Source organism: Solea senegalensis, linkage group LG10 (genome assembly GCF_019176455.1).
Source record: "Solea senegalensis isolate Sse05_10M linkage group LG10, IFAPA_SoseM_1, whole genome shotgun sequence".
NCBI lineage: Eukaryota > Metazoa > Chordata > Actinopteri > Pleuronectiformes > Soleidae > Solea > Solea senegalensis.
In genome coordinates this window covers 18,274,364-18,300,522 of record NC_058030.1, presented here as the reverse complement: position 1 = coordinate 18,300,522, position 26,159 = coordinate 18,274,364, and the positions used below count along the sequence as shown (strand labels likewise).

General features: G+C 38.2%; 1 protein-coding gene across 5 annotated transcripts in view; it reads left to right on the top strand.

The window, feature by feature from the left end:
- The window catches only part of lrrc4ca (leucine rich repeat containing 4C, genome duplicate a), a 95,675-nt gene extending 82,787 nt beyond the window's left edge, over positions 1–12,888 (top strand). For all 5 annotated transcript variants that reach the window (XM_044037041.1, XM_044037040.1, XM_044037042.1 and 2 more), the window contains one exon: positions 7,334–12,888. In XM_044037041.1, coding sequence (XP_043892976.1) covers positions 7,385–9,331 — 1,947 coding nt within the window. In that variant the 5' untranslated portion in view covers positions 7,334–7,384 and the 3' untranslated portion in view covers positions 9,332–12,888. The remainder of the gene's footprint in view (positions 1–7,333) is intronic.
- The last annotated feature ends 13,271 nt before the right edge of the window (positions 12,889–26,159 follow it).

Genomic DNA, 26,159 nt, shown 5'->3' with positions numbered 1-26,159 from the left:
CTGGACATTCTGTTTTTATTCCTAGCTACCAGATGGCCATGCCATGTGCACATATTAAAAGTTAAGACACCATCAACAAGGCTTCTGTAAACAATCTCTGAAAAGTCCACCTCCACTTACAAGCTTTGCTTATTGTTGCGTTAATGTTCTTTGGGCTCTTTAATGTTTGGCCTCCGTTGTTCAGAAGTGATTCGGTTTGTGCTGAGTTTAAAGATAATGGTTTGCCGGAAGGAAACTCGCACAACTGAAATTAAAAGACAATTGCTCTCCATTCAAACACTGAAATATTTACATTGTCAAAGAATACTAATTTACATTTAACGTTTAATGTTTCTCTGTGACTTTTATAAGCCTTTTTTGTCCACTTAATGTCCTTGATAAATAATTGCATTCATTAAATTCAATTATTTACACATTAAATTATAAAGCTGTGAGTATAAGGAAAATACCACCTTACCCAGTCCAGGGTTTAATTGGTATTTACTAATTATCTACTTTTATTGTACCTGTGACATACTAGGCTACAAACTCCCTCTCAGTTAGGGTTCTCATTTTAGTAAGATACACATGGCTGTTGATGAAAGATCTAACAATGTATGGAAAGCATTGTTAGATCCTGTTGGTGATCCAGATTCATTATCTTTTTTAAAACTATCATTAACCTTACAAGATCAGGGTAGTGTATTGAATCTGAGAAAGTGGGCTACCTTGGCAGAAGTTTGCTCTTTCTGACTGCACTCTCTCTCTAGTTGCTTATTAAATCCCTGTTTGTTTGATGAATTAATTTATTTCCACCAGCTTGTTATGGATGAGATAGACAAGCTGTGAGTGTAAGGAAATCAGACCGTGGGCAGGGAAGCAGCTGTCAGTTTGTCACACTTAGCTAGTTAGCTCCAGTTCCAAGCTTGTCTGTTTCACTTGGCTGGTTAGCTCTAGAAACACTGAAAAAAACAGATACAGTATGATTGTGTTCAGTTGTTTTTTTGTCCTCCCTCTGTATTATACACTGGCTGCTAATCAGAATTCACACACATGATGCGATTTCAGAGTACTGTTCCTCATGAACTGAATATTAAGTGTTTTAAATACATGCTCGAAATGTCATGGAATAATTTACAGGGGATCAAAAAAGCCAGTCAGGGAATAATCTGATACACACCCACAAGTGCAAGATTAGAGGGGGAAAAAAGAAGAAGAAAAACTACATCTGACTGCAGGTTAATACATAAACAACTCATTCACATTTTGCAGCTTACACCTGCAGAAAGTAGTGATTAAGGATGTCCCAGCAGGTTCACACATTGCCCTTATCAATTTGAAAAGCAGTAACATATAGTGCACGGTGCCAGAAATGTTTACTTGTTTTTCCCTGTAAACGGCATAAACATCCGCTAACACTCTCTCATGATCACATTTGATGTGTCAAATGAAAAACTGTGTTTATGGTTAAGTTGTCAGATTGGTGCATCCGGTGATCATCTGAAGGTTGCTGTCTTATTTCAACTTGCTAAAAGCACATGGGCTTGTTTGTTAGAAGTCGATCGACAGATAAAACAAATCTATGACTAGGCTTGTGTATGGAAAGAGCTTAATGTATGCCTTTTCAATAAGATAAGCCCCCAAATCCCACTGTGCATTACTGAAATCCCACTAATTAAATATTCTGCTGTTGCCGGGAGACACATGAGGTCAATTAAAATTTACATGCTTTAAATACTCAATACTGTGCGTTTCAGACTTGGAATTATGTGCACGTATTCCAAAGACAAAATGAATTAATGAAACAGAAATATAGAATATTATAAATATCTGCAAAAATGCAAGTCCAGTGGCAAGAAAAACTCATCGGTGGTTTTTATATATATTAGGTATATTATGTAAAAGTGTTTATAGATATAACAGACTGTAGCTGAGTTATAGTTAGCGACACAGTGTTTCCAGTGTTAAAATATTAAAACAACTGTCAGACAAACAGCAGCTCCACTGGCTCAAGTGCCCCATCTTTACCTCAGTGAAATTCTGCTTTGGAAAACTCAGTGCAAATTATGATTATGTGGCAAAAAAAATATTCCTGAATACATATGTGTGTATATATACATATATATATATGTATATATATATATATGTTTATATATGTATATATATATATATATATATATATATATATATATATATATATATATATATATATATATGTACATATATATATATACACATTTATACATATATGTATATATATATTCATATATATATGTTTATATATATGTATATATATATATTTATATATATATACATATATGTATATATATATGTGTGTGTGTATATATATATACATATATATGTATATATGTATATATATATATATGTATATATGTATATATATATATATATATATATGTATACATATATATATATATATATGTATACATATACAGACTTACCTTCATGTAATCTATGCATTGCATTAATCATGGTGCATTGTGCTGTGAGGTTACAGAGAAGGGATTGAGGAGAAGGCTTGAGATGCATGCGGTGGGTTTCCCTCCCACACTGCAATCCATAAAGGATTCTGGTTTATATTTGGAGCTGTTGCAAGATTCCTGGCATTACGTAGAAGTGACCTGATTTGATTCATATCTCATTAATCTTTCCCTCACCCCCTCCTCTCTCTGTCTCTCTGTCTGTCTTTCTTTTCTCTCCCTCTCAAGAATAGCGTATACATGCCAACCTTCCTCTGTGGCTACAACTGTCCAATCTCTCATCATCCTCCCTACATGGCATGCAGAAAGCCAAAACCTCTGTCAGTCACTCTTCACTAAAAAGTTCATAATCAGCGAGCACTCGAGCATTAACTGAGTGAAGACAGCTCCGGGCGAGTCCCCTTCTTAACTCTCCTCACATTTCAAGTGAGGCTCTGAATGTGTTTGTGAACGCTCGAGACAGGACATGTTTGCTGACTGAGGAAAGGGAGCAGAAGGAAATCAGAAGCAGCTACACCAGACCTATTTTAGGGGACTTTAGCCCCACTAGAATTTTCTGTAGTCCTGCTGAATAATTCACTCTGCTTTTTTTTTGGCTAATTTATAATGCAAAAAAATGTGATACAACCGTACAAGGATTACGGTGCTCATGAAGAGGGGTGAGAGCAGGGCCCAGTGAAAACTTTCAACTAGAGGCATACTATAAACAAGCTTCATGTCTTGTCTATCATGATTAAATGTAAATGTATTACAGTATGTTATGTTGCTTAAACACTGTAATACTAGATTGCCCATCTGAAACATTTATGTTTTACCTGATTGGCAAATGAGTGACCTCTTTCTGTCATTCAGACCAGGTACAGGAATAGTTCCACGTGGATAACGTTGGTACTTTGTTTGCTTCCTCATTCGAGGGAGGGGGATGGGGGTGGTCGTATAAGCACAATGTGCTTTTTGTGGCACAGACCCAAAACCACGTCACATTGTGGCTCTGCAGACCTGCTCGGGCTTTGACAGAGGTGTCAGTCACCCTGTTGTAATTCCATGTACCATCAGAATAATCGCAGAGACATTATTTGAACTTTGAAATCCAACATTGTGTCGAGTGTTTGACAATGACAGTCAAAAAAGCTTCGGTGTGAGTTGTCACATGCAGATAAGTCTGGTCACTGTACTGTGTGTGTGTGTGTGGAGATGTGAACAACATCAGCAAGACAGCTGCTGTATTTATGTCGTATGAGTATCGATTCGCTGTGTCATGCAAATAGATTGGTCTTTTGTTTCTCTGGCTGCCAATATTAATTTCCATTGGTTTCCTTTAAGTGACCTGATGGCAGATCCTTGGGGACGGTTTGTGGGAAAAGGAGTGGAGAAAAAAAAAGAAAAGAAAAGAAGTCGATGCAACTGCACCCTGTTGTAAGGATTCTGGTGCTACATGTTCTTCACAGCTACAATCGTAACTGCCCCCTTCACTAAATTCATATTATAACCCTATCACTGTTACACTTTTAAAGATAACAAACTATATTACAATAAAAAAAATGAGATTTTTATTATGTGCCTGTGCTTTTAAATAAATATAATGAAAAGACCCACCTGCTGGCATTAATCTCACTTAAACTAGCTCATAAAAGAATATTTACTTTATTTTACTAAGCTCCCATTTATACAGAATGTTACAGCAATATCCACATGTTTGTAAAAGTTGCCAAGGATCAAGGAATATGAATTTATCACATTACATAATGATGTTTTTTTTTTTTTATTTGTTTGTTTATGGAGGGACTTTGATAACACTTGAATCAGTACAAAAGAATTTAATTACTTACTTATCTTTATGTATTTATACATAGAGTTTACTAATATCTAAGGTGTTGGATGTTATTCAGTATTCCCTCGTATGGCCTTTCATAAAGTCAAAATCCATTCAGAAATGTTGCTGCTCATTTGTCTCATAGTCCCACTAATCTGACTCATGTTTTAGTTTTCTCTGCCAGACTAAGAGGCAGCTAACAGCTGAGGACAAAATATGACAGTACAAAATTTCTTTATTTTTATTTTTTTAAATTGCATTCTTTCCTTAATCTCATTTTTCCTTATCTCTTTTGATCTAATTCCTTCACTGCACCACATAAATCCAATATCCTTGCTTTCATTGTCAGTGTCAGGATGTATTGTTTTGCTTTGTAAATCAACTTAATCTTTTCTGCCTCCACAGTTTGGAATCAGCTCTGCTGATTCATTGTTTACGTCTTTCCAAGGTTTTGGTTTGTTGAGAAGAAGAAAGAGTAAATAGCGGAATAAGACAGAAGGATTCCTCATCCAAGACAGTGTTATTCACAAATTTAAAGTCTGACGCATATTTTAGTTGATCGTGTTGTTGTTGGAGCGTCAAACTGAAACAGCTTTGTCGGAAAAATAAATGTGCAACATAAATATTTCTGAAAATTGTTATAAAACTTATGTCTGACGGGGTTTGTGGAATATGGAAAGATAAAACTTGTATCCCTAGATTAATACCATACAACAGTTTTAATACCTAACAAATAACAGCATGTATTTCAAATGTGATTTTCAGCCGGGTGTTCGATCCCTGTCACATTCGTCTGGTCCCCTGCTTGAAAACAATTTATTTCTCCTCCCTCAGGCTTTGGCTGCTTGGATTTTGAATTTCATAATTGAAGAATTAATGGAGTCATTAATCAAGCAATTAATCAGTAGTTACGATAATAGCCTGACATTCATAAGTGAAGAGCTTTCCCTTTCAGATTAACATATTGCATGGAAGCAGAAAATGCCATAATCCCACAGCCTCATTCACGAAGCCTTGATTATGCTCGGAAATCAGCTGCCATGTTAGTGCTGTCACACGGCACATGTGACTAAGTGAGTGCAGGTTGTGACGTTCAACTGCAGTTCCATTTTTGTTTTGTTTGGTAGTTCATGTGATCTGTATTTCTCAAGCACTTGAAGATCTAGTTCTAGGTACGTAATGATTACGCTTCAGTGAAATGTAATTCATCACTTTACCTCAAATGTCGTCGATGGCTGCTGATGCTGATAACCTTTGACCAGCACAGTGAATTATGTTTGTTTTTAAGATTGAGTCAATTATGAGAGATGAAAAGGCAACAAAAGAAATCAAATCAAGCAAAGAAGACAAAAAAAAGAAGCTTAGCTACAGCGCATCGCCAAACTTGTATGAGTTTATTTTTCCCCGCACTGCTACTTTTCCTCAGAATGAATATTTTAATATCTTCTTTTGTTTGTTCAGCACAAAAAGTAAACAAAATCCTTCTACACACTAACTGCGTGCAAAGAATTTACATAAAAAAAAAAAGGAAGCATCAGGAGGGAATCATTATAAACTTAAAAGCAGCACTTTAAGCTGGAACTTAAAGGTGCAGTGTGTAAAATTAAGCGTGTAAAACATAGTGGTCCAATATGACAGTTCTGTAGAGCTGATCGAGCTCCTGATATAAATCTCAAAAGCTAAAATACACTAGTGTACTTGAAGTACACTAAGCTTGTACATTAAGTATCATTAGTCCACACTAATACATTATAGCCATGGTATCTTAAAGTCAGTTGTTAGTGTGGTCAGTTAGAGTCGAGTCATGTAAAAACCACAGGAGCAGTGGTTACATGCTCCAGTACCAGTGATTCTAATGTATATGGGTATTTCATTTGCAGTAATTATCACTTCAAATTTGACTCCGATGACTCGGACTTTTTCTTTTAAATCCGATTCAGCAAAAGTTTGTGAATCTGTGTTCTAATCTCAAAGTGTCAGTGAGTGAAAAGTGACTAAGCTGTTTACCCCCCCTTCACAGCCATGTAGCAGAGACTTTAGAAGTAATCTCTTTATAGATTAAAACTTCTGTGACAGCCATTTACCTTCATGACATGTTGGGGATTTACTGTATCTTTTTGTAGGTAAACAACACATGTGGCTCAGTAGATCAGTGTTCGTCTCCAATAAAGTTGTAAATCCGGCTCTCTCTGCCTGAAGTTATCTACTTTCTCCATGTTCACATTGGTATGAGTGTGTTCCAGTTTCCCAACACATTCAAAACAGCTCAGAAGAGGTTTATTGACTCCTGTCCTGTATTTCACCTTGAAAAACAACAAAACGAAAATAAATTAAAAAAATAAAATATGTATACAATGATACAGTCCATTCAAATAGTAATTCCCTTCTCTTAAAATACCTCAATAATTAGAGGAGTATGTTAGAGAGAATTAGAGAATATTCTTTATTTCTACAAATTCCTTCAGATTATATAAATTGACACAAATTAACACGAGTTGCACAAACAAATTCCCCTGTAGTATTTTCCCTTCCTTTTCTGACAATCCAGCTGCACACACACACACACACACACACACACACATGCCTTTAAGGAACAGTGAGTTGTTATCAGACATTTCCAGATATCTTGACTCCATCTTAAGACTGGTGGTAGCATCACGGTGAGCTTCCATATTATTAATGCCCCCCCCAGTTTCAAATATAAATCACAAGACACAGCAGTCACTGCCGCTTTTCTTCCCTCCCTTCCTCCTCCTGCAGAAGTACACCACAGAAGTTGGCAGCTTCATTGTGATTTTGTTTTATGTGAGTGGGATTGCGAGTGCAAGGACAGTGCACCCAGAAACAGAATGGGATATAAGGCGCCCAATCAAGATGCACGTTTGTGTGTATAGGAGTGTGTGTATGAAGTCTAAAGAATGCAATTTGGTGTACATTGGTACTATTTTGCAAATGTTGCACTGTGTATCCCTGTGTATTTGATCATACATTGGACCGTCTCATGTATTTTCTTTCTCTTCTTTCTCCCATGTCATTTCAGTTGGCCCAAATCCTCTTTCCAAAGAGTGGGAGACCCGTCAACGAATTATGAATGTTAAACAATATGACCTCCTCTCAGCAGCAGCAGATGATGCGAGGTCCTAGGTGGAACCGGGCCTTGTCCGACCCTTTGCTTGTGCTGCTTCTGGCCCTCCAGCTGCTCGTGGTGGCAGGGCTGGTACGTGCTCAGACGTGCCCCTCCGTCTGCTCCTGTAGTAACCAGTTCAGCAAAGTCATCTGCACTCGCCGAGGCCTGCGGGACGTCCCTGATGGCATCTCTACTAATACACGCTACCTGAATCTGCAGGAAAATCTCATTCAGGTCATAAAGGTGGACAGCTTCAAGCATCTAAGACATCTGGAGATCCTGCAGCTGAGCAAAAACCACATACGCAAAATTGAACTGGGGGCCTTCAATGGACTGGCCAGTCTCAATACCTTGGAGCTTTTTGATAACCGCCTCACCACCATCCCAAACGGGGCATTTGAGTACCTGTCCAAACTAAAGGAGCTTTGGCTGAGGAATAACCCCATAGAGAGTATTCCCTCCTATGCTTTCAACAGAGTGCCATCATTACGCCGGTTGGACCTTGGGGAGCTTAAAAGGCTCTCCTATATTTCTGAGGGCGCCTTTGAAGGGCTGAGCAATCTGCGCTACTTAAATCTCGGGATGTGCAATCTGAAGGAAATTCCCAACCTTATTCCCCTGGTGAAGCTGGATGAACTGGAGATGTCAGGGAACCAGCTATCTGTCATCCGGCCCGGCTCTTTTAAAGGGCTCATCCACTTACAAAAGCTATGGATGATGCATGCACAGATCCAGACCATCGAAAGAAACTCTTTCGATGACCTGCAGTCGCTGGTGGAGCTCAATCTAGCCCACAACAACCTCACCCTCTTGCCCCACGATCTCTTCACTCCTTTACATCACCTGGAGAGGGTGCACTTGCACCACAACCCGTGGAATTGTAACTGTGACATTCTCTGGCTAAGCTGGTGGCTTAAGGAGATGGTACCTGCAAACACTAGCTGCTGCGCACGCTGTAGCTCACCGACCCACCACAAAGGGCGATACATTGGCGAGTTGGACCAGAACTACTTTCACTGTTATGCTCCGGTTATTGTGGAGCCCCCTGCAGACCTAAATGTGACAGAGGGAAGCTCTGCAGAGTTGAAATGCAAAGCCAGTTCTTTGACCTCTGTGAGCTGGATTACACCCAATGGTTCCATCATGACGCATGGCGCGTACAAGGTCAGACTCTCAGTGCTGAATGATGGCACGCTGAACTTCACTAACGTTACCATGCAGGACACGGGCACATACACATGTATGGTCAGTAATTCGGCGGGTAACACGACAGCATCTGCCACGCTCAACGTGTCCTCCACGGAGAACAGCAGCTTCAGCTACTTCACCACAGTAACAGTGGAGACCATAGAAACGCCACACAATGAAGGCTTCACCACTATCGTGCAACAGAAGGTGGGCCCCACCCCCTCTGCTGGTATATGGGAGTCTGTTTCAGCCACCTCTACAACAACCACCACATTTCGGACCCCACTCTCCACCCGGGCCACGGAGAAGACTTACACAATCCCTGTCACGGAGCTGGGTGGGGAGGGTTCACTTAACGGCTTGGATGAGGTGATGAAGACAACCAAGATCATCATTGGCTGCTTTGTTGCAATCACACTTATGGCAGCTGTCATGCTGATTATCTTCTACAAGATGCGCAAACAGCACCACCAGCAGAATCACCACGCACCCACGCGCACTATTGAGATCATCAATGTGGATGAGGACTGTGTTACGGGAGGCCCAGGCATGGAGGGCCACCTCACTCTGCCTCCTCTTGAGCACGAGCACCTCAACCACTACAACACCTACAAGACTGCATACAACCATGCCTCTACTATCAACTCCATACACAGCTCAGCGCACGAACCTTTGTTAATCCGGGCCAGCTCAAAAGACAATGTACAAGAGACCCAAATCTAATATGTTTTCTTTCTTTCTTTTTTTTTCTTTCTTTTCAAATGCAGTCATTATGAAACTGATGGAATTGCATAAAACACTACTGACAGGACAGTAACTCATAAGTGGTTGTGATGATTATGACCCAAATATGGAGAAAAAGACTCATGTTTGGCAAATCAAGTGACTGGTGACGTTAATTAAATGACTTTGGAAATTAGGGTATGTCTACTGTTTCAAAAAGTGTCTTTACAAAAACAGAAGTTATTTATTTAAGAAAAAAAATGTTGTGGTTAAATCAAGAAAATTGTATTCTGCAATTATTTTTTCAGCACTAAATTCACATTTTATTTGATTTTTGTTTGTTTCCTCCCTCTTAATTCCACAGGATTGGTTTACTAATATGTTTCTCATAATCTGTTTGAAGTCATCTGTCAATGGAAATCTCTTGTTGCTTTTATTTGGTAGACTGCAGACTTTGGATCAGATGAGATAGTAGCCTCGTTTTCCCCATGTATGAAAGGAATCTAGAGCACATTAGTGATTTTCTCCAGCTGTGGATTGAACGATGAAATCTTTGTGACCATCTGTAAGTGGAATGAATTAAACACGTGTTCATTATTTTACAATGATTGGTAGAATTGTCAAGATGGAATTTGATCAGACTTCACTGTTTAATTACATCTCTTGCACATGAGGCACTCTGATCTGTCATCAGTAGACTCCTTAATGAGTGAAATATGTACTGCGTGCTGTTGTACAAGTTAAGGCTCACCATTAGAAGTGCATTTTTATTCAATTAAATTCTATAGATTAATGATGAAAGAAACACATGTTTGTCTTTTTGTGCCTAATTTATATGCAAAGTATAATTTGACTCAAATCCCACGAGAGACAGGAAAGGTTAATTGTCTCAAAAATACATTTTCGTCACTGAAGGTTGTTATAGAGAAGCAGCATTTACTTTAGAATCAACATAATTGTTTTGGAAAATACCAATCCAGATGAAAAGATCATGTAGACGATCTCAACTTCTGGTGACGGTCTACAGCTGTTAAAGGTTTTGCAGTGTATAATGACCTCACCTTTAACTTGCAGCACTTTGTACTGCTGCATGTGAAGGTGATTGCTTTGAAGCCACCTACTCCCCTCATCTGCAGTACTACATGATAAAATGCTGTCAGAAGCAGACTGATGAGCTGAAGAAAGAGCGTAAACCCTTTATACAGCTGTCTGAGCACACCGCCTGTCATCTGTGTGCCATATTTCCACATGGCAGTCCCAGATTCACACCCTGCCCCTGCCAACATTAGGACTTGGCCCTGAGCTGTTGGCCTTATGCTGCAAGAGGCTTTGGGGTGAATGAGTGGGATCGGGCATCAACCAGATGTTTGGGTTGCATCTGTCTCTCCCCCTCCAATTTCCATTTTAATTGATGTGCACATGGGCTTTGGATGGATGCAGCTTTGAAGGTGCCGATACCCTGGAAACCATTTCAAAGTCCTCACCGTTAATGGACCCATAGGTGCCAGAAAGGCAGAGGTTATACGCAGACATTTGTCAGGTTCCACAGGTTTTCTTTGAGCCAATTAGAGCAGCTTTCACTCCCCTGAGAGTACGATATACAAAAGGTCAGATTCTTTTCTTTTACAATATATTGTGTTCATGTAAGGAATAACATCTGAGGGGATTCACCTCAGATGAACTGCAGGTACAGACTGTGGCTTGTTCTTTCACCTAAAAATGAGACTGGGTGATGAGAAACTGTCCAAACTGTCATCTCCACTGTTCTCCACGGTTATTTGTATGTTCAGTTCAGTCCCATTCTCTACAGAGGGTGAAGCTCTGTTCAGTTCAGTAGGTAATGCAATTATTTGCATTGTGATTGTCAAAAGTTGTGAAGGGTAGCACAATAACACATGTGTACCATCCAGCACCTAACGAGTGGAGCTAGACACACTGTAGTCCGCTGATTAGTCAACTGAAAATGGTCGGATGCAATAGGGAAAAAAGACGAAACCATTGTCTGCCATTTGTGCTTCTTTTTTAGTGATTAATATCACAGCACATGTCCCATTCTTTCCATCCAGATCTTATTTTACCTTTCCAAACTGAAACTGTAACGAGCTGAACTGCACCGTACCACCTGGAGGAAACACAGCTTCTGTTTCACGTTCATATTTTTACCAACTTATGGCGTAGGAACACTGTCTCCATCAGGACTTTGGAGTTGTGGCCATGCGATCATAGGTGGAAAGTATCCCATGAGGTCTACACCTCAAAACTTCCTCAAGTACAGCTTTAGTTGATACACATGTTCACAGATCAATACAAAATACCTGCAAATGTACCATTTAGAACCACCTTTCAAGCTGACATGAGGTGAGTGCCATCTGCTCAGAATATAAAACATAAAAGGAAGAAAAAAAAACCATGAGAATAACAGTGAGAATAAGAACCCCTGCATGTTAAGGGTTTCAAATTAAAATAAAGGATAATAATGATCTAAAGCTGTACTCCCACAGGACTAGTAATATCTTCCTGTGATACAATAATTGCTTAGGTTACCTATGTTAATAATCCATGTCTGCAATATGTTAAGCAAAACTCAAATTACCGACAGTGTTCTTGCCCAGTGCATATTATGAAACTGCATTCTTTTTTCATTTATTTTATTCCAGTACATTTCCCTCCATCTTCCAGTTTAATAATTACATAGTGGAAATTATCAGTGGGATATATATTAACCTATGGGGAACAATGTGGAGAGCTATTCTATTTACTTTGTATGGAAAGCCACTGTACGTTTCAATATAATTCATTCTGGAGCTGGATTTGCCCTGTCATTTTAAATATAAAACATTTAATTTAATTTAATTTATTAACATTGAATGTGCACCGATGTGGAGGATATGAGTAATACAAGGTCCCCAGGTGATTGTAGTCTGGACCAATGAGATGATCATTTATCCACCAGGACACTATTTATCCAAATGCACTTCAGTGGAGTCTGACACTTTTGTAAACCATAAAACCTGGATGTGTGTCATTTAGTCTGTGTTTGAGTTCCTACAGTGACGCGACGTGGATCACAATTTAACTCAGTCAACATAAGAGAGTGTAACCATCTTCCTTCTTTTTTTTTTTAGTTGGAGGTAAATTGTCTGAAAATTTAAATGGTAAATTAGTTCCATTTTAGTCGAGCTGTCTCATGTATGTAAGATATCTAAATATTTTTGGTCAAAATCCCTTTTGTTTCCCTTTTATTTATTTATTCTTTTTCTGAGAGGGAATGCTGTTCTAGTGGTAGATTTATATATATATATTAAAAAAAACAAAAAAAACAACATTTTAACAATAAAACTAAACAAAAAACAGAAGTTTTTAAATTTTGATTTTACATGTGCCAAACTGTTCTAAAAGTGAAAAGGAGAAACATGCTGTAAAAGAGTAAGATATTAATTTTCATGCAAGCATTCTTTCATGACCTTTAAAAAGATGTGGGGATCGATTATAGAGACCAGAGTTTGTAGTTCATACACAGAATATGGTTAAAATAAAATATTGTTGTTTTTTCTGTATCGTCTGATTCTTGTTTTCATCTCTCATCCATTAATGTAGTATTTAAATCTCAGACCTACTTTATTAACATTTACAAACATGTACACATTAATTATCCACATGAATTAAACCTCATTGTTTCATACAGAATATTGTGGTATTGATCGTCACGATTAGGGAAATATTTATATTAGTGAAGGTTAAATTTCATCATCATGTAGATCCTATTCATTTTATGAATATACGGCTATAGTATTCGAAAACTGGAGGCCACAAAACTACAGGGAATTATCTTTTTACAATTTTTGCAGGAACATACCAACATACACAACCATGCAGGATCTTAACAAGGCCATGAATGTATAATATTATAGAAAATACACGACATACTCACACATATATATTCAATGTGAGGTTTTCTGCAAATGTGTTACAGTGTTATACTCTATGGCAAATTATTTCTTTAACATAAAACACTTAACCTGTACTTTATGCCATTTCAATTGAAATAATAGACACAGTGAGCACACGTGTGCTTTATTTAACACCAAAACTATTACTGTGAGAGGACGAGTCTTCATTCATTTTTAAAATTAAGTAGGCATGAAGAAATAAATTAAGAATAAGTAATGAAGTGACACAAATAGCTTGGATAATGCCATGGGGCCAACTTCCTCCCCTGACAAATTCAGCAGACAATAAAAAGCAGCCATGGACCTTTATTCGTACTCTTTTATGGTCTGTATTATCAACTACAATCCAGTCATTAAATCATCAGCATTCATGACCTACTGTTCCCCACTCGGTAATTAGCCAAATAACAAAGACCTTGTGATCATCATGTGATCAAGTCATTTCACAAAGGACAAGACAACAGTAAACATGTGGACCCACTTTAATTAGGCCATATCTTCCATAGGGCAATGAGTACTGAGGAAACAATATATGAACAGCATGTCACCGCACTTGAGTTTAGAAATCCACCTCACTTTGTCTCTGTATGCCACAAAAACACATTTATAACATCACAGAAAGTTTACCAAGGGGATTTTTGTATTTGCTGAACACTATACATCATTGTCTAATTGTTCTATCCCCCAAAGTGACTAAACACTGGTTTACCTTTTACTTATTCCATCCATGCTAATAAATATAGCTGTCATGTAGTCACAGCAAATACACTCGACGGTAAAGCTGATTTTACTGATATACACATATACCATATATGGATTTCTGGTACCTTAAAATGTAATCATCCATATTATAGCATTTTTTCCCATTTATTTCATTAGATAATTAATACGTGAAAAAGAAGAAAAAAAAAGGCAGACTGGAGCAACGTTTTTCCTCCATGGAGAGGCTTTGATTAGATAGTTAGATGATAATCAATCACAGAGTAAAGCTGCTGCACTGGCAAGCCGTGTATTCATTATAAAAGTGATGTAGACGAATAGCGTTTTTACCACTGTGTGAAGAATCTTTTAGAAATCGGAGAAAGCACTCAGCGAGTGCAAACCTCTGCTCGAGCCGCTGAGTTCCCCACAGCAAAGGGAAACGTTAGTGTATATGCTAACCTTGCATGATAGGAGAGTGTATTAACTGGCAATTGTTTACACTCTTCTTTTTTTTATAATTCTTATTTCCATTGAAAGATTAGCTGACCTAACCTCCACACCTTTGTTGTGTCACCCACTCAGTCAATAAAGAAGCTACAGCATGCAGAAACATTACATCACAATGTATAACACAAACTGCATGGTCTCCTCTTTTAAGCGAATGACAGGTTGGCATTATATTTTATATTTTTAATAGTTGCCTAGTGAAAACACAGCCCGCGGCTTGTTCCACTGGCTCCTCACTAATGCACCATTAAACTCCTCATTTTCTTATTTATTCCACTCCGGAGGCTCAAGTAAATTAATGGGTGCTTAATGCCAGTGCACTGTTTGGTACGCTAGTAGTGTGCGTATGTGTATATTATACAGAAGTATCAGCTATAAATCTGTGTGTAGGAGTAGTTTAAAGATTATTTTACATTTTTACACAGAAAATTCTCATTGATCCGTTGAAAACTGGAGAAAGATGGACAAAGAAGAACAGATAAACCCATGTCGATGAACACATAACCATAACATTCCAGCTCTAGATCTTTCATTTCCCTAATTTTATTTTTACCACAACAATATCTGCACCTTGGTGACTACTAAGTTGTCCTCCTTCCTCCATGAAATGAGGACTCCTGCAAATAGCAGCTGTTTAATAAACTGTTTTACTGCTCATATTCCCACCATGTGCACTTATCCACACAGTATCTCTGGGAATTTGGTTTTTGAATTGTCCTTAAGGAAATTATTATAATGGGCAAAATAAAAATATTTGCATATCTCCGTCAAAACTCATTGAAACTTACTTTGAACTCAGTTCTATACCAAAAAGTTTTCTGGATCCAATGGATCAAAATGTAAAAATTGAAGGTGCCAGAAGGTGACAAAGTGTTTAAGCCTTGGCAGAGCTCTTGTATTTAATTTAATTTAATTTTAATTTATTTTATCTTCACAACCTGCCAGATGTCAGAGGAATGTGACACTTGAGGTCAGTGGATGTCCTTGTACTTGATATGCTAGTACATCAAGAAAGAGAAGAGGTATATAGATACTTTAAAGATAATCAAAAGGCACTGTGAATTAAATCTATGCCACTGAGTTAGGACATGTTGTGTTAATACTCATAGTTTAAATGGAAAGACGGCCCCGTACTCTCTATTTCCAGGTTGGCATCATAAGGTATGGGCAGAGAGGGATGAAAACTGCAGTGGAGGCTGGAAGCTGGATGCCTGCAGCCAGCTATATTTCCTGGCACAGAGGGATCCAGCACTGCAGCGAGACTGAGACAGGAGGGGTGGCATCATATCAAACAACTACACACAAGGCTATCACTGAAAAGCAGGTAAATCATCTCGTTTGTCAGGATGCTCTTTAATGTATCTGACTGTGATGTGGGTTATGATAGAACGGGTAATATGGCAAAGGTGGGTGGACTCTTTGTGAATAGTGAATGGAGAATCAAGGCATAATTTGAGTATTATTATTATAATAAAAAAAGGTACAGCTTTTTCTGCAGGCTTTGTCCTTACTCATACTCACTCAAACTGTGGGCTCGGTCTCTGAAAATGCACTTTTAAAAATATATTTTTTTTGATTTTTCAGTTTACACTGTCATGTACAACGTCACTGCATTGTTTGTATGAAGCGATTTGTGCAATGGCATCATATAGCTAAACTAAACTGACTATCTCTCTTCTGATTGGCTAACAAAGGCTTCTCAGTTATGGTTATTAAGCTGAGGTTTTAAAGAGAACATATTATGCACATATTGTTCATTTTTATTTCTAAAATAGCAACTTCATGGAAAGGTTTACAGGTTTGAATTCTCAGAAAACATTCTGATTTTTCGCACTTTCGGTGACCTCCCACGTGAAAACCTAGTCTGCTGTGATTGGTCAACCACATGTAACGTGTAGTAGGAACATCATAAATGATGGTAAATGGGTTCAGATACACGCCCGGCTCTTTTTTGACAACAACAATGGCGAGACACAGACTGTACTCACCTTAACAGGAATCCGACAGGGCTGGTTGGACACAATTGCAATAGTAACAATGAGTATGCTCATTTTTAGACAGCGTGGAGCAGCGGTGCTGAGTCAGACGAACACGGCCTCAATTCCTTGAGGTAAACATGTCGGGCGGCCTAGCCAGGAGCTAATACAATGGCGATAACGACCACGCTGAGACATGGACCGTCTTTATTTTCTTAAGGCAGAAGAACTGATGTAGCTGGATGCACACCACCTCTCTCCTACAGCTGAGCGCATCCAGAAGGTATGTTAATAACTGGCTTTATTTGGCTCATGTTTGTAGTGGAGACGGGTAAACTACATCAACAATGGACTCCATTCGTGACTAAGGGAGATTAACAGCAGGATACTTTAAGCTTGCATTGGTAGAGCAGACAAATCAATTATAAAACACCCGACTGCCAGTGGCAGCAGATAGCCAGGCCCCATAAGTGGCAGCAACATATGATACAGTGTGAATCAGTAACCCACCTCCATCGCCAACAGCTTCTTAGTGTTTTGAGATTCATATTTGCCATAAATCCTGAAATATCAGTTTAAAATTATTTCAACTTTAAGCTGTTTATGAAGCTGTCCTGGAAGTGCCATGAACACATAAAGAGTTTGGAGTTGTATTGTATGGAATACTGTTAAACATAGATTTTAACCCCTGGGTGGTCACGTCATTGTCATTGTAATTTGGCGGTGATTAAAAAGTCTCCTCGACATTACACATTACCACAATATCCAAACTCTTCTGAGCCAGAATCCACTCAGTCTGGCGAGTGTCTGGAGTCGTGCCTAGTCGAGGGCGGCAATGTTTTTATCTGTGTTTTCATCACTCAGTGACATTGTGATGTCACAATGTCACTGGAGTTACAGTCTGAAAGCTGACCAACCCATTTCTGGAAGAGCTTTGAAAATGTGTACTTTTTTTTCCCCACCTACCAGAACTTTTACACATACAGAACATCTATATAAGAGTAGATAATACTTAAGAAAGCATGATATGTCCTGTTTAAAAACACATTTGTCAAACAAACACCCACAGTTAAGTGATTTCAAAAGCATGGCAAGCAAGGTGTAACTGTGAAGCCATTGTTTCAACATTGCTTATTTAAAAGAAAACACACAGTTAATTCACCACACTCTCCACATTCTGTATAGAACGCTAACTGCTTAAAGATATTTCCATTTTACATAAACTTAATAAAAATCATCCTGGTCAGCGAAGATGTCGCTGAGATGTTAACTTGTTAAACGGGACGTCCTTTGTTAAATTTAAGTCCTGCATACACATGTCAAATTTTGTTCAAATGAGTTTCGACATCGTTTTATCCAAAACGTGCATTTTCAGAGGCCTAACTCACAGTTTGTGTGTTGAAAAGGCCAAAATGCGCATTAATTAAAAATATACTCACCTGTGTGTGGGCTAGGCCTAATTGTCACACAACTCATTAGTTTAAAATTGATGTACTGACTTTTATGGAAAACGATCCTGAATCAAGGTTTCCTTGCTAATCAAGAGCTTCTAAGCCCCTCCCCCTTCCCATCTAGTGACTTCTGTTTAACCTATGATTTTGGGTCCAGTTCTTTAGGTTGTCAATCATCGCTGGGTGGCTGTCGGGAGGTTTCATTCTAACTGCCTCCTTTAAGAAACCCCAAAAGCCCATTTTCTGGCTCTGACATTTCTTGTGCTATGACAGTAGATTTGTTGGTTTCCCAAAGCTTGTCTCCTCATCTTCAGGAACTGTTTCAGGGGGAAAATAATACTGACCATGACAAATGAAATTGTGTTATGCTGTGTGCTGGGCATAGCTTGCACGTGTGTCCTTGATTAGGGCAGAGATCATTCCCTGAGGATTGGGGCGCAGCTTCTTACCCTAATGATTAAGACACAGCTTGTGCCCTAATGACTGGGGCACAGCTTGCTCTGTGCTGACGCTGTTAAGGTGAAATCATTGACATACCAGTTGGAAGTTTAATGTCATCCTCATGCGAAAAGGCTATAGGAAGATTGATCGCAGAATTCAGCATCGCTTATATAAACGAAGACTCTTGGAAATAGAACATGTCGCAGGTTTGCTACAAATAACAAAGCAAGAAAAGAAGTCTTAAAATGGGCCAGGTTCAATAGTTGGTTGACACCCTCATGTGTGATAGCTTTCACTGCACAATAAACACTAAACTTGCATTGGTGAAGAACTTCTGAGATGTTTGAAAGGTGTTTGTAGTATAACATGAGACTGAGACTGTGACCGTGTAGGATTGAAAACTATACTTTGTAGTTTTCTTTAATAGAAGATGCTCGCGTGTATTAATTGACCTATAATACAGCAAAGTACACATCCAGCTAAATGTGTCTAAACAGCCACATTAACTCTGACACCAACTTTCTCTGTTTCTTTCTTTTTACGCACCTCCAGCAATAATTGTTAGTCGTGTGTGGGCGATCACTGTAGGGGACAGTGTTTTTTGTTTTGAGAACAGGATGCACTGACTGACCCTCTTTAGCGTGCCAAAATTTGCCATGTAAGCACAAAGCTGCTTTCTGTATAAGATGCGGCTTTCTCAACCTTTTACTGCTCTCGCTGCATTATACATAAAATTACTGCAATGTCAAACAAAGTCACGTGAAATGTAGGTTAAAAAAAAAGGAAATGCTAATTAGATGTAGTTAAAGGGTACTAATAAAAAATTATATGAGCCAAACAAAGTTCCTGTACAGATTGTTGTATCAATTTTTTTTGTCCCCATTGGGCTTTTCTCAAGATGTGGAAGAGTGGATTTAGAGAGGAACACTGAGCGAATCTGAGCCAAGGAGCAGCTGTGCAGGTCCAACATGTTCAGAAATGATGGAGCTTTAAGCAGCTTGTATTTGTTTTGTATAACCCCAACACTGTGATATATCACAAATCTTTACCGCAGCTCTCATTGGGTGTGAAAATGGGAAGGAAATGAGAAAGTAAAGTTTTTGGTGGGTTGTGGGCAAAATCAATACTCTAATACGCATGAGACGTTGATGGACAGTGACTTTATTTGTATACCTTATGAAGGAAAACAACTGTGATTTATACCTGAGAGGTCTTCAGTGGCATTTACAAATGGCTATGATCAATGATGTGAACCACTTATGGCTGAAATCTTTGGGTGGTAGGGAAATACACAGCTGCGTGTCAGGGGTGTAGCATTTAAAATCGATGTGATCCCACTGAGGAAGCAATTACTTATGTGTCAGTCATCAGGAAATTGGAATTTGGATCTTTACGCTCTCCCATACTACCTGTGTACTTAATAAATGTTGTAATTTTTACTTTGCGAATGATGTGATGCAAGTCAAACTGGCATCTTTCTCTGTGATATACCCAGGGAATAAAACCATGCAGATATACATACACCACCCTGTATTTATTTAACATGTATTTAACAAACAACATTCTCGTGACACATCCTGGAAACCTATAGTGAGAGCATTGTCTGTGGGAATCAGTTTAATTAGGGTTTGCGCTCTACTGAAACAGAGTTATTGTTCTTCTTCCCAGAAATTAATCGCATTTTTGAGGCCTTTCCCATACCGCAAAACTCACAGAACTCACCGCTCAGAACCGCATGGTACTAGTTATTTTCAGTACTAGTTATATATATACAGTATATATATACAGTGATATATAAAGTACTTTCCCACTGTCAAGCTAAATAACTGGACCCAAAAACAAAGATGACACAGAAGTCAGGGGGGAAACAAAATAGATGGCCAAAGGAATAAGCATCAACACACAGATTACCACTCAGACGTACTAAACTAGATCAGTTTACTGAAAAGCAGACTGTTAGAACATGATTTATTTATCAGATTGTTGTTGTTTTTTCCAGTCTTCACGCTTGCTCTGGTTTCATGACGACATATTTAGGTGCTATTGGAATTAAGAGGAAACCTTACATAACTGATAATGATGTTGTGAAACTAGGTTATAGCTTGAAATGAAATGCTCATTAAACTGAAATAGACACTGTTTTCCCATCAGTTTTCATAAGATCACTAAACACAAAATCAGACTTTTAGTTTTGCAAGAGTTCTTTTAACCTTGCCTGTAACATGTCTTTGCACAGCTGAGCACCGAGGGCCACAAACAATGTTGGGGAGGAATTTACAACTGCAAGAAATGCCAGCAAATCTTTCAGTGCCCATCTTTAGATGTGTTCTGCGCTGGAATGGCAGTCATCCATTTCATTGTAAATGAAACTGTGCATTCAGAATGGAACTCAATGGATCTGTGATATGTGAAGCAGGAAACACAAGAAATAGAAAAGGCATACAGTGCATTATTCTTGCTTTCAGAAGATGGCGTTTGGCCCTGCTCCAGTACTCTGATGCACCTGGAGCTGTTTGATAAATTCCAAAACACAACACTGGAGAAACAAAGTGTATCCCAGTTGCCAACACTGTCCATTAAGTAACACAAATACACGACTTGAGTGGTTAGACTGCAAGTGAGGAGTTTGTCATTATATTGTGGGCAACAAAACTACTCTCTTGCTACACGTGATCTAGATTTAATGTACATTGTAGGATGTAAATGAATTTTGCTCCTTTTAAGAGATACAAACAATTGAACCAGGTGACGAAATACAAATTCACAGCTCAAGATCCAGCCCTCAATGGGTTGTCAAAAAGTCAAGATTGATGTGTGATTTAGGTGTTCCCCTAATCCTCCCCCTTTATGAGAATTCTATTTGACAAACACTCTTATTAGGAACTCAGTTTAGTATTCTAAGTATGTTGTCATCTTTTTTTCTTGTGTGGGGAGAAAAAAAACCAACAAAAGCATCATGCATATCCTACTAATGTGATCGAAAAATATGGATTCATAAGTCATCCAAACCTCCTGAGTAATGTACACGAATAATAATGACCATTTTAGAGTGATGAATTATTCAAGTGTAATAAATTTAACTTAAATGGTTCTCAATATGTGCGCATAATACCCCTGCATAATGACACACATTGAGTGATTTGATATTAGTGGAGTTTATTTCCATTGCAGGGCTAAGGTGGGTGCTGCCAGGGAGACTGTGCTGATTTTATGGCCTGTGATGATGACTGGCAAATGAGATTCCTAAAAATTGCCAAGAGCCATTGTCCTGCATCGCTGCAAGTTGGGTTCAGTGATTTAAATGTCAGGTACAAAGGAATGAAATGCTCTCTCACATTTAAGCAGTCTTACAGATGTGTGTTCTGGCAGGTGGAACAGTCAAAAGAAAAAAAGTATATATTTTAAATTGCCTCATATCATAGTCTGTTCTCAAATGTAAAAGTTTCCAGGCTTTTCCTGGGGAGAGACAGGTGAGGTGGAGAATGAAAGAGCTGCCAAGAAATAAGGACATCAATTCCTTTATAATGATCCTCATATGATCAGCATAAGTTCTCCAGGTATAATTGACTCACTTGTGTGGACTCATACTCTTTGACTCTTTGTTATATGACAGTATCAGTAGAACAGCTTGTTTATTGTCTCAAGCCAATATATGATACAGTACAAGATACATTTTCTGAATTTAAGCAGATATAATAGACCACAATGTCCGACACACGTTATAATGGACGTTGATTAGCATTGAACATGTATTATTTGAATGGAAGGTCACAAGGAGAAATAATAGGCATTAACTTTGACGGAGACTTATTTTCTTTCCTTTTAATCCAATTAGAAATCATTTTATTTGTCCACAGGGGGTTATTCACGGCTCATGGAGCGGTCATAAAAGAGCAGTTAAGAAGAAAACACAGAATTTAAACAATGCAATTAGCAAATTAAAGTGCCCACTGGAAGTGTGAGCAAACTTGTAAGAGGAACGACTGTATCAACAATAACAGATCATTATTACGTTAGATCAATTAATTATTGCCCATTAATATATAATGTCTCTTGCTCAGACAATACTAAAATCCCATAATGCAACTCAGAAGCATATTTTTCGTTTTAACTGTTTTATGCTCATGGCATTCAAATCCCCAAATTCAGGTAGCATAATAAAAAGCAGTCACAGACGGTCACTTCTGCTGACTCTCTAACTCTCCCTCGTTTTATCCTCCTGCCTGGTTACACCTCTACACACAGTCCTCATCATCATTTCCATACAATATAAAATCATATATTTAATTTAGTTTAACTGCAATAGTTTGATGTAAAATAAGTGAAGCGGACATCATCTCAGTTAATCAATGGCCCACTGATGAATATATGAATTCCATTTGTTTAGCTCTAAAACCAAACTCGTTTATATTCTACACGTTGCCGTGTTAACAGTGAGCTTCCTGCGACTTACAAGCACAATTTTGAAGGTCAGGTCTTAAGGGGAGAAAAATCCTCCTCACTGTGCCAATTCATTAATCCAAGTCTCACTGCAGGAACAAAATGTATTTGGATATTAAATGTCCAGATCAAAGGCTTTGCAACCCTAAAGGCATGACATTATTTATTTTGTTTTTTTTATTTTATTTATCAAATCACCTCCCTTCAAGAGGTATGTTTATTTGAAGTGCATTTCTTGGAGGACACAAAAGGAGAATAACAACAAATTCCTGAGGTTAAGGTTAGGTTACTTGCAACATTTAAAGATGTGAAATGCATACAGTAGCTACATTTAGCATTTAAAATTCAAGATATTACAGGAGCATGGTTGCCAAATTTTCCAAAATACAGAAAGTCAGAGATGCATTAGCACCAGACGTTACACTCATGTTTTGAGCATACATGGAAAACTGTCCTGCCATCAGTTTTTTCATTTTTTTTTTATTTGTTTTATCAACATATGAACCTATTTGGTTATGTTTTACTGAGAGTAGATGACAAGGTTCCCCATGTCGCTTTCCAGTCAAAGAGGAAATTATCCACACCACATGTAATTTACCATCTCTCTTTCTGCCCTCAGCGAACTATATTTTAACATATCAGACTATTGTTTTCCCTCTTCTCTTGTTGAGACGGGGGTACTGAGGCTTAGCGGCTATAGCTGCTCTCTGCTCACCCTGCTGGCGACCTGTGTGTTTTGGTGCTATGAGCAGAGTTATTGGGTGGGTGGAACGAAAATGGACTTTGTGAATATACTGGCTGTATTATCAGTGACACCAATATTTCAATTTTACATCTTTTCTTAATTTCTGACATTACAGCGCCTTTTAAGTTGGTGGGACATATGGTGTCAACACTGATTGTTTTTGTTACAATAAGAAAAAGGTAAGAACAATTTTGGTGAAGTCCACAATGTTTTCAACTTGTTCATAGTGACAGCCCACCCACGTTCTCTAACCACCTTTTTTGACAATCCCCAGAACTGATTCTCTTTGAAAATAATTTGAAAAGAACACTTTTTCTGAAATTCCTGCCTTCACAGGGCCTATTAAATATAATGACAATTCCCAGCTGCAAAACACTTGTTTTGTATAAATTAGCATCTCCAACAGTATATGCCGTTTTAATGTATGCGATTGCATTGGAAACAGCATTTCAATCAATGTACATATCTATTTATAAAGTGATATTTCCCTCATGAATCTAAAATGCTAAACTTAATTGGGCGAATTAGGCAGTCCTAATTACCATTGGCCCTTTTGTGAACACAAATCATGACATATTATTACTTAAAAATTGAGCTTTGTTGGCTCTCACCACCCTCTACCACTTCCAACAGTTGCCTGGTTTAATTCTCATTTGCATTATAGATAAGCTTGATAAGCCTTGGTAATGATGTAATATGGCTGTAAAATGATTTTTTTTCTTTTTTTCCCACAGTGAAAAGTGCATGATTTAGAAATTAAGCACCACACTACATGTGCGCAAACTTCTAATACTAATCATTGTTTAATTCATTCAACCTAACAAGAATTATCTGTATCTAAGGGGGAGAGGTATGTATGTGTTTAGTTCAGGCATAAATCTGTCACAAAGGACACCTGGATACATTTCAGGGTATTTGTGCAAAAAGACAGCACATGGTTCAAACTCATAGACCGTATGGAAGTAGTCTTCTTAGTTTCCTCCTGAGGCAAACCAGGAAATAAGAATATTGAATAGTTATTGCAAAAAATAGTTTAAATAGTTTTAATGGATTTAGTTTCAAATAGAGGGTTACTTTCCACTTGATTTGTAAATTCGGTAAACATTCTCAAACATCACATGACTTGGTCCATATGAAGTGCCATGTTAGCAGCCTAAGATGTGGCAAAAATGAAAGGGACTAGTGCTGGATTCAACCTGTCAGAGTTCACTGGGCACTTTAAATCCATGGAGATCAACCGATATGTCGCAAAACTTGACCGACTGAATATATTTGATCCTTATAATGGATCCTTTTTTGCTTCCATTAATCTTTCTCCAGAGAGTCACTCAATTTTTTACAAGATCCTGGAGGGAAACAAATGGACACAATCTGGCTTAGTGACTAACATTTAACTCTCCTGTCTACTGGTTTAAAATAGTGTAGTTGCCAGATTTTGTGAGAGAAATCAACCGGGCCTATGAAAACAAGCCCAAAACAAGCAACTTCCCTCTCTCTCTCTATCTGAAAAACTTATTTTTAACTTTTATTTTAAATTATAAAACAGATGACATATGAACATTTGCAAATCAGATTTAGACTGGTGTACTAAGTACAACACACTACACACTACGCACTAAACCTCTGATAATTAAACTTTGTGCACAGACATAAATATCATCCTGAATCCACAAATGTACTCCTCTTCCCAAAATACCTGCAACCCACAACAATCCATATTTGCAAGCAGCTATGGCTGCCACTGGAAGAGTAAGTGTCACATTAGCATAATGTAGGCATTAGCAACAGGCAGCGTAATGTAAATAATTGCTGTGTTAACCTTGCTGTGCAGACTTGTTTGTCAGTTGGACTAATTATTTACCGAGAGTTAACCACATAATTTGTGGGTTCCCATTGGTCCATCTGCTGCTCTCTGTGAACATGTTTCATAGGGATTCACCTCCACCGTCCCTCTGGATATTTGGGGATGCGGTAAAATGCTCCTCCATTAACCTGCCTGACAGTTTTGGCACAACATCTATCCACCATCTTCACTTTTAGGATGAAAACTGTTAGTGTAGTATCCTGCCAGAGGGTGTTACCTTTTGTTGTGTGACGTCAGCTACCGGAGCTCTATTGGAAATGTTCAGGTCTTCTTTAATAAGTAGTATTCATGTGATGTCAATTTGGTCAATTGTGTAGCCATTTAGAGAAAAAAATAGACTACATTTAGGCACATTTAACACATTGACAGCAGGGATTGGAGTTCAAATTCCTATAGGTGTTGTCACGACTCATTGCCACTTAAACCTGAAGAGTGCCCAATAAGGAGCCTAGCCCAAATCTGATTAATCACCTGAATTCAATACTTAACAGGTGTGGCCAAACATTTGTGTCCATATAGTGCATCATATATTTCACAGAGGTGATTTGTGTATAAAGTGAGGTGCCTCACATTAGATTTAGTATTTCCTATCAAGTATCGATGTCTCGAGTGTAGAGTGACGTCCTGCTCATGTGTTGCTGGTCCTGCAGTTGCATTTTGAGTATCAGTATCTGACCGACTATATAAAGATGGTATGTTCTTCCCCATCCTATTTATGTACTATTAATGTAACATTTGATGAAGGCTCTGAG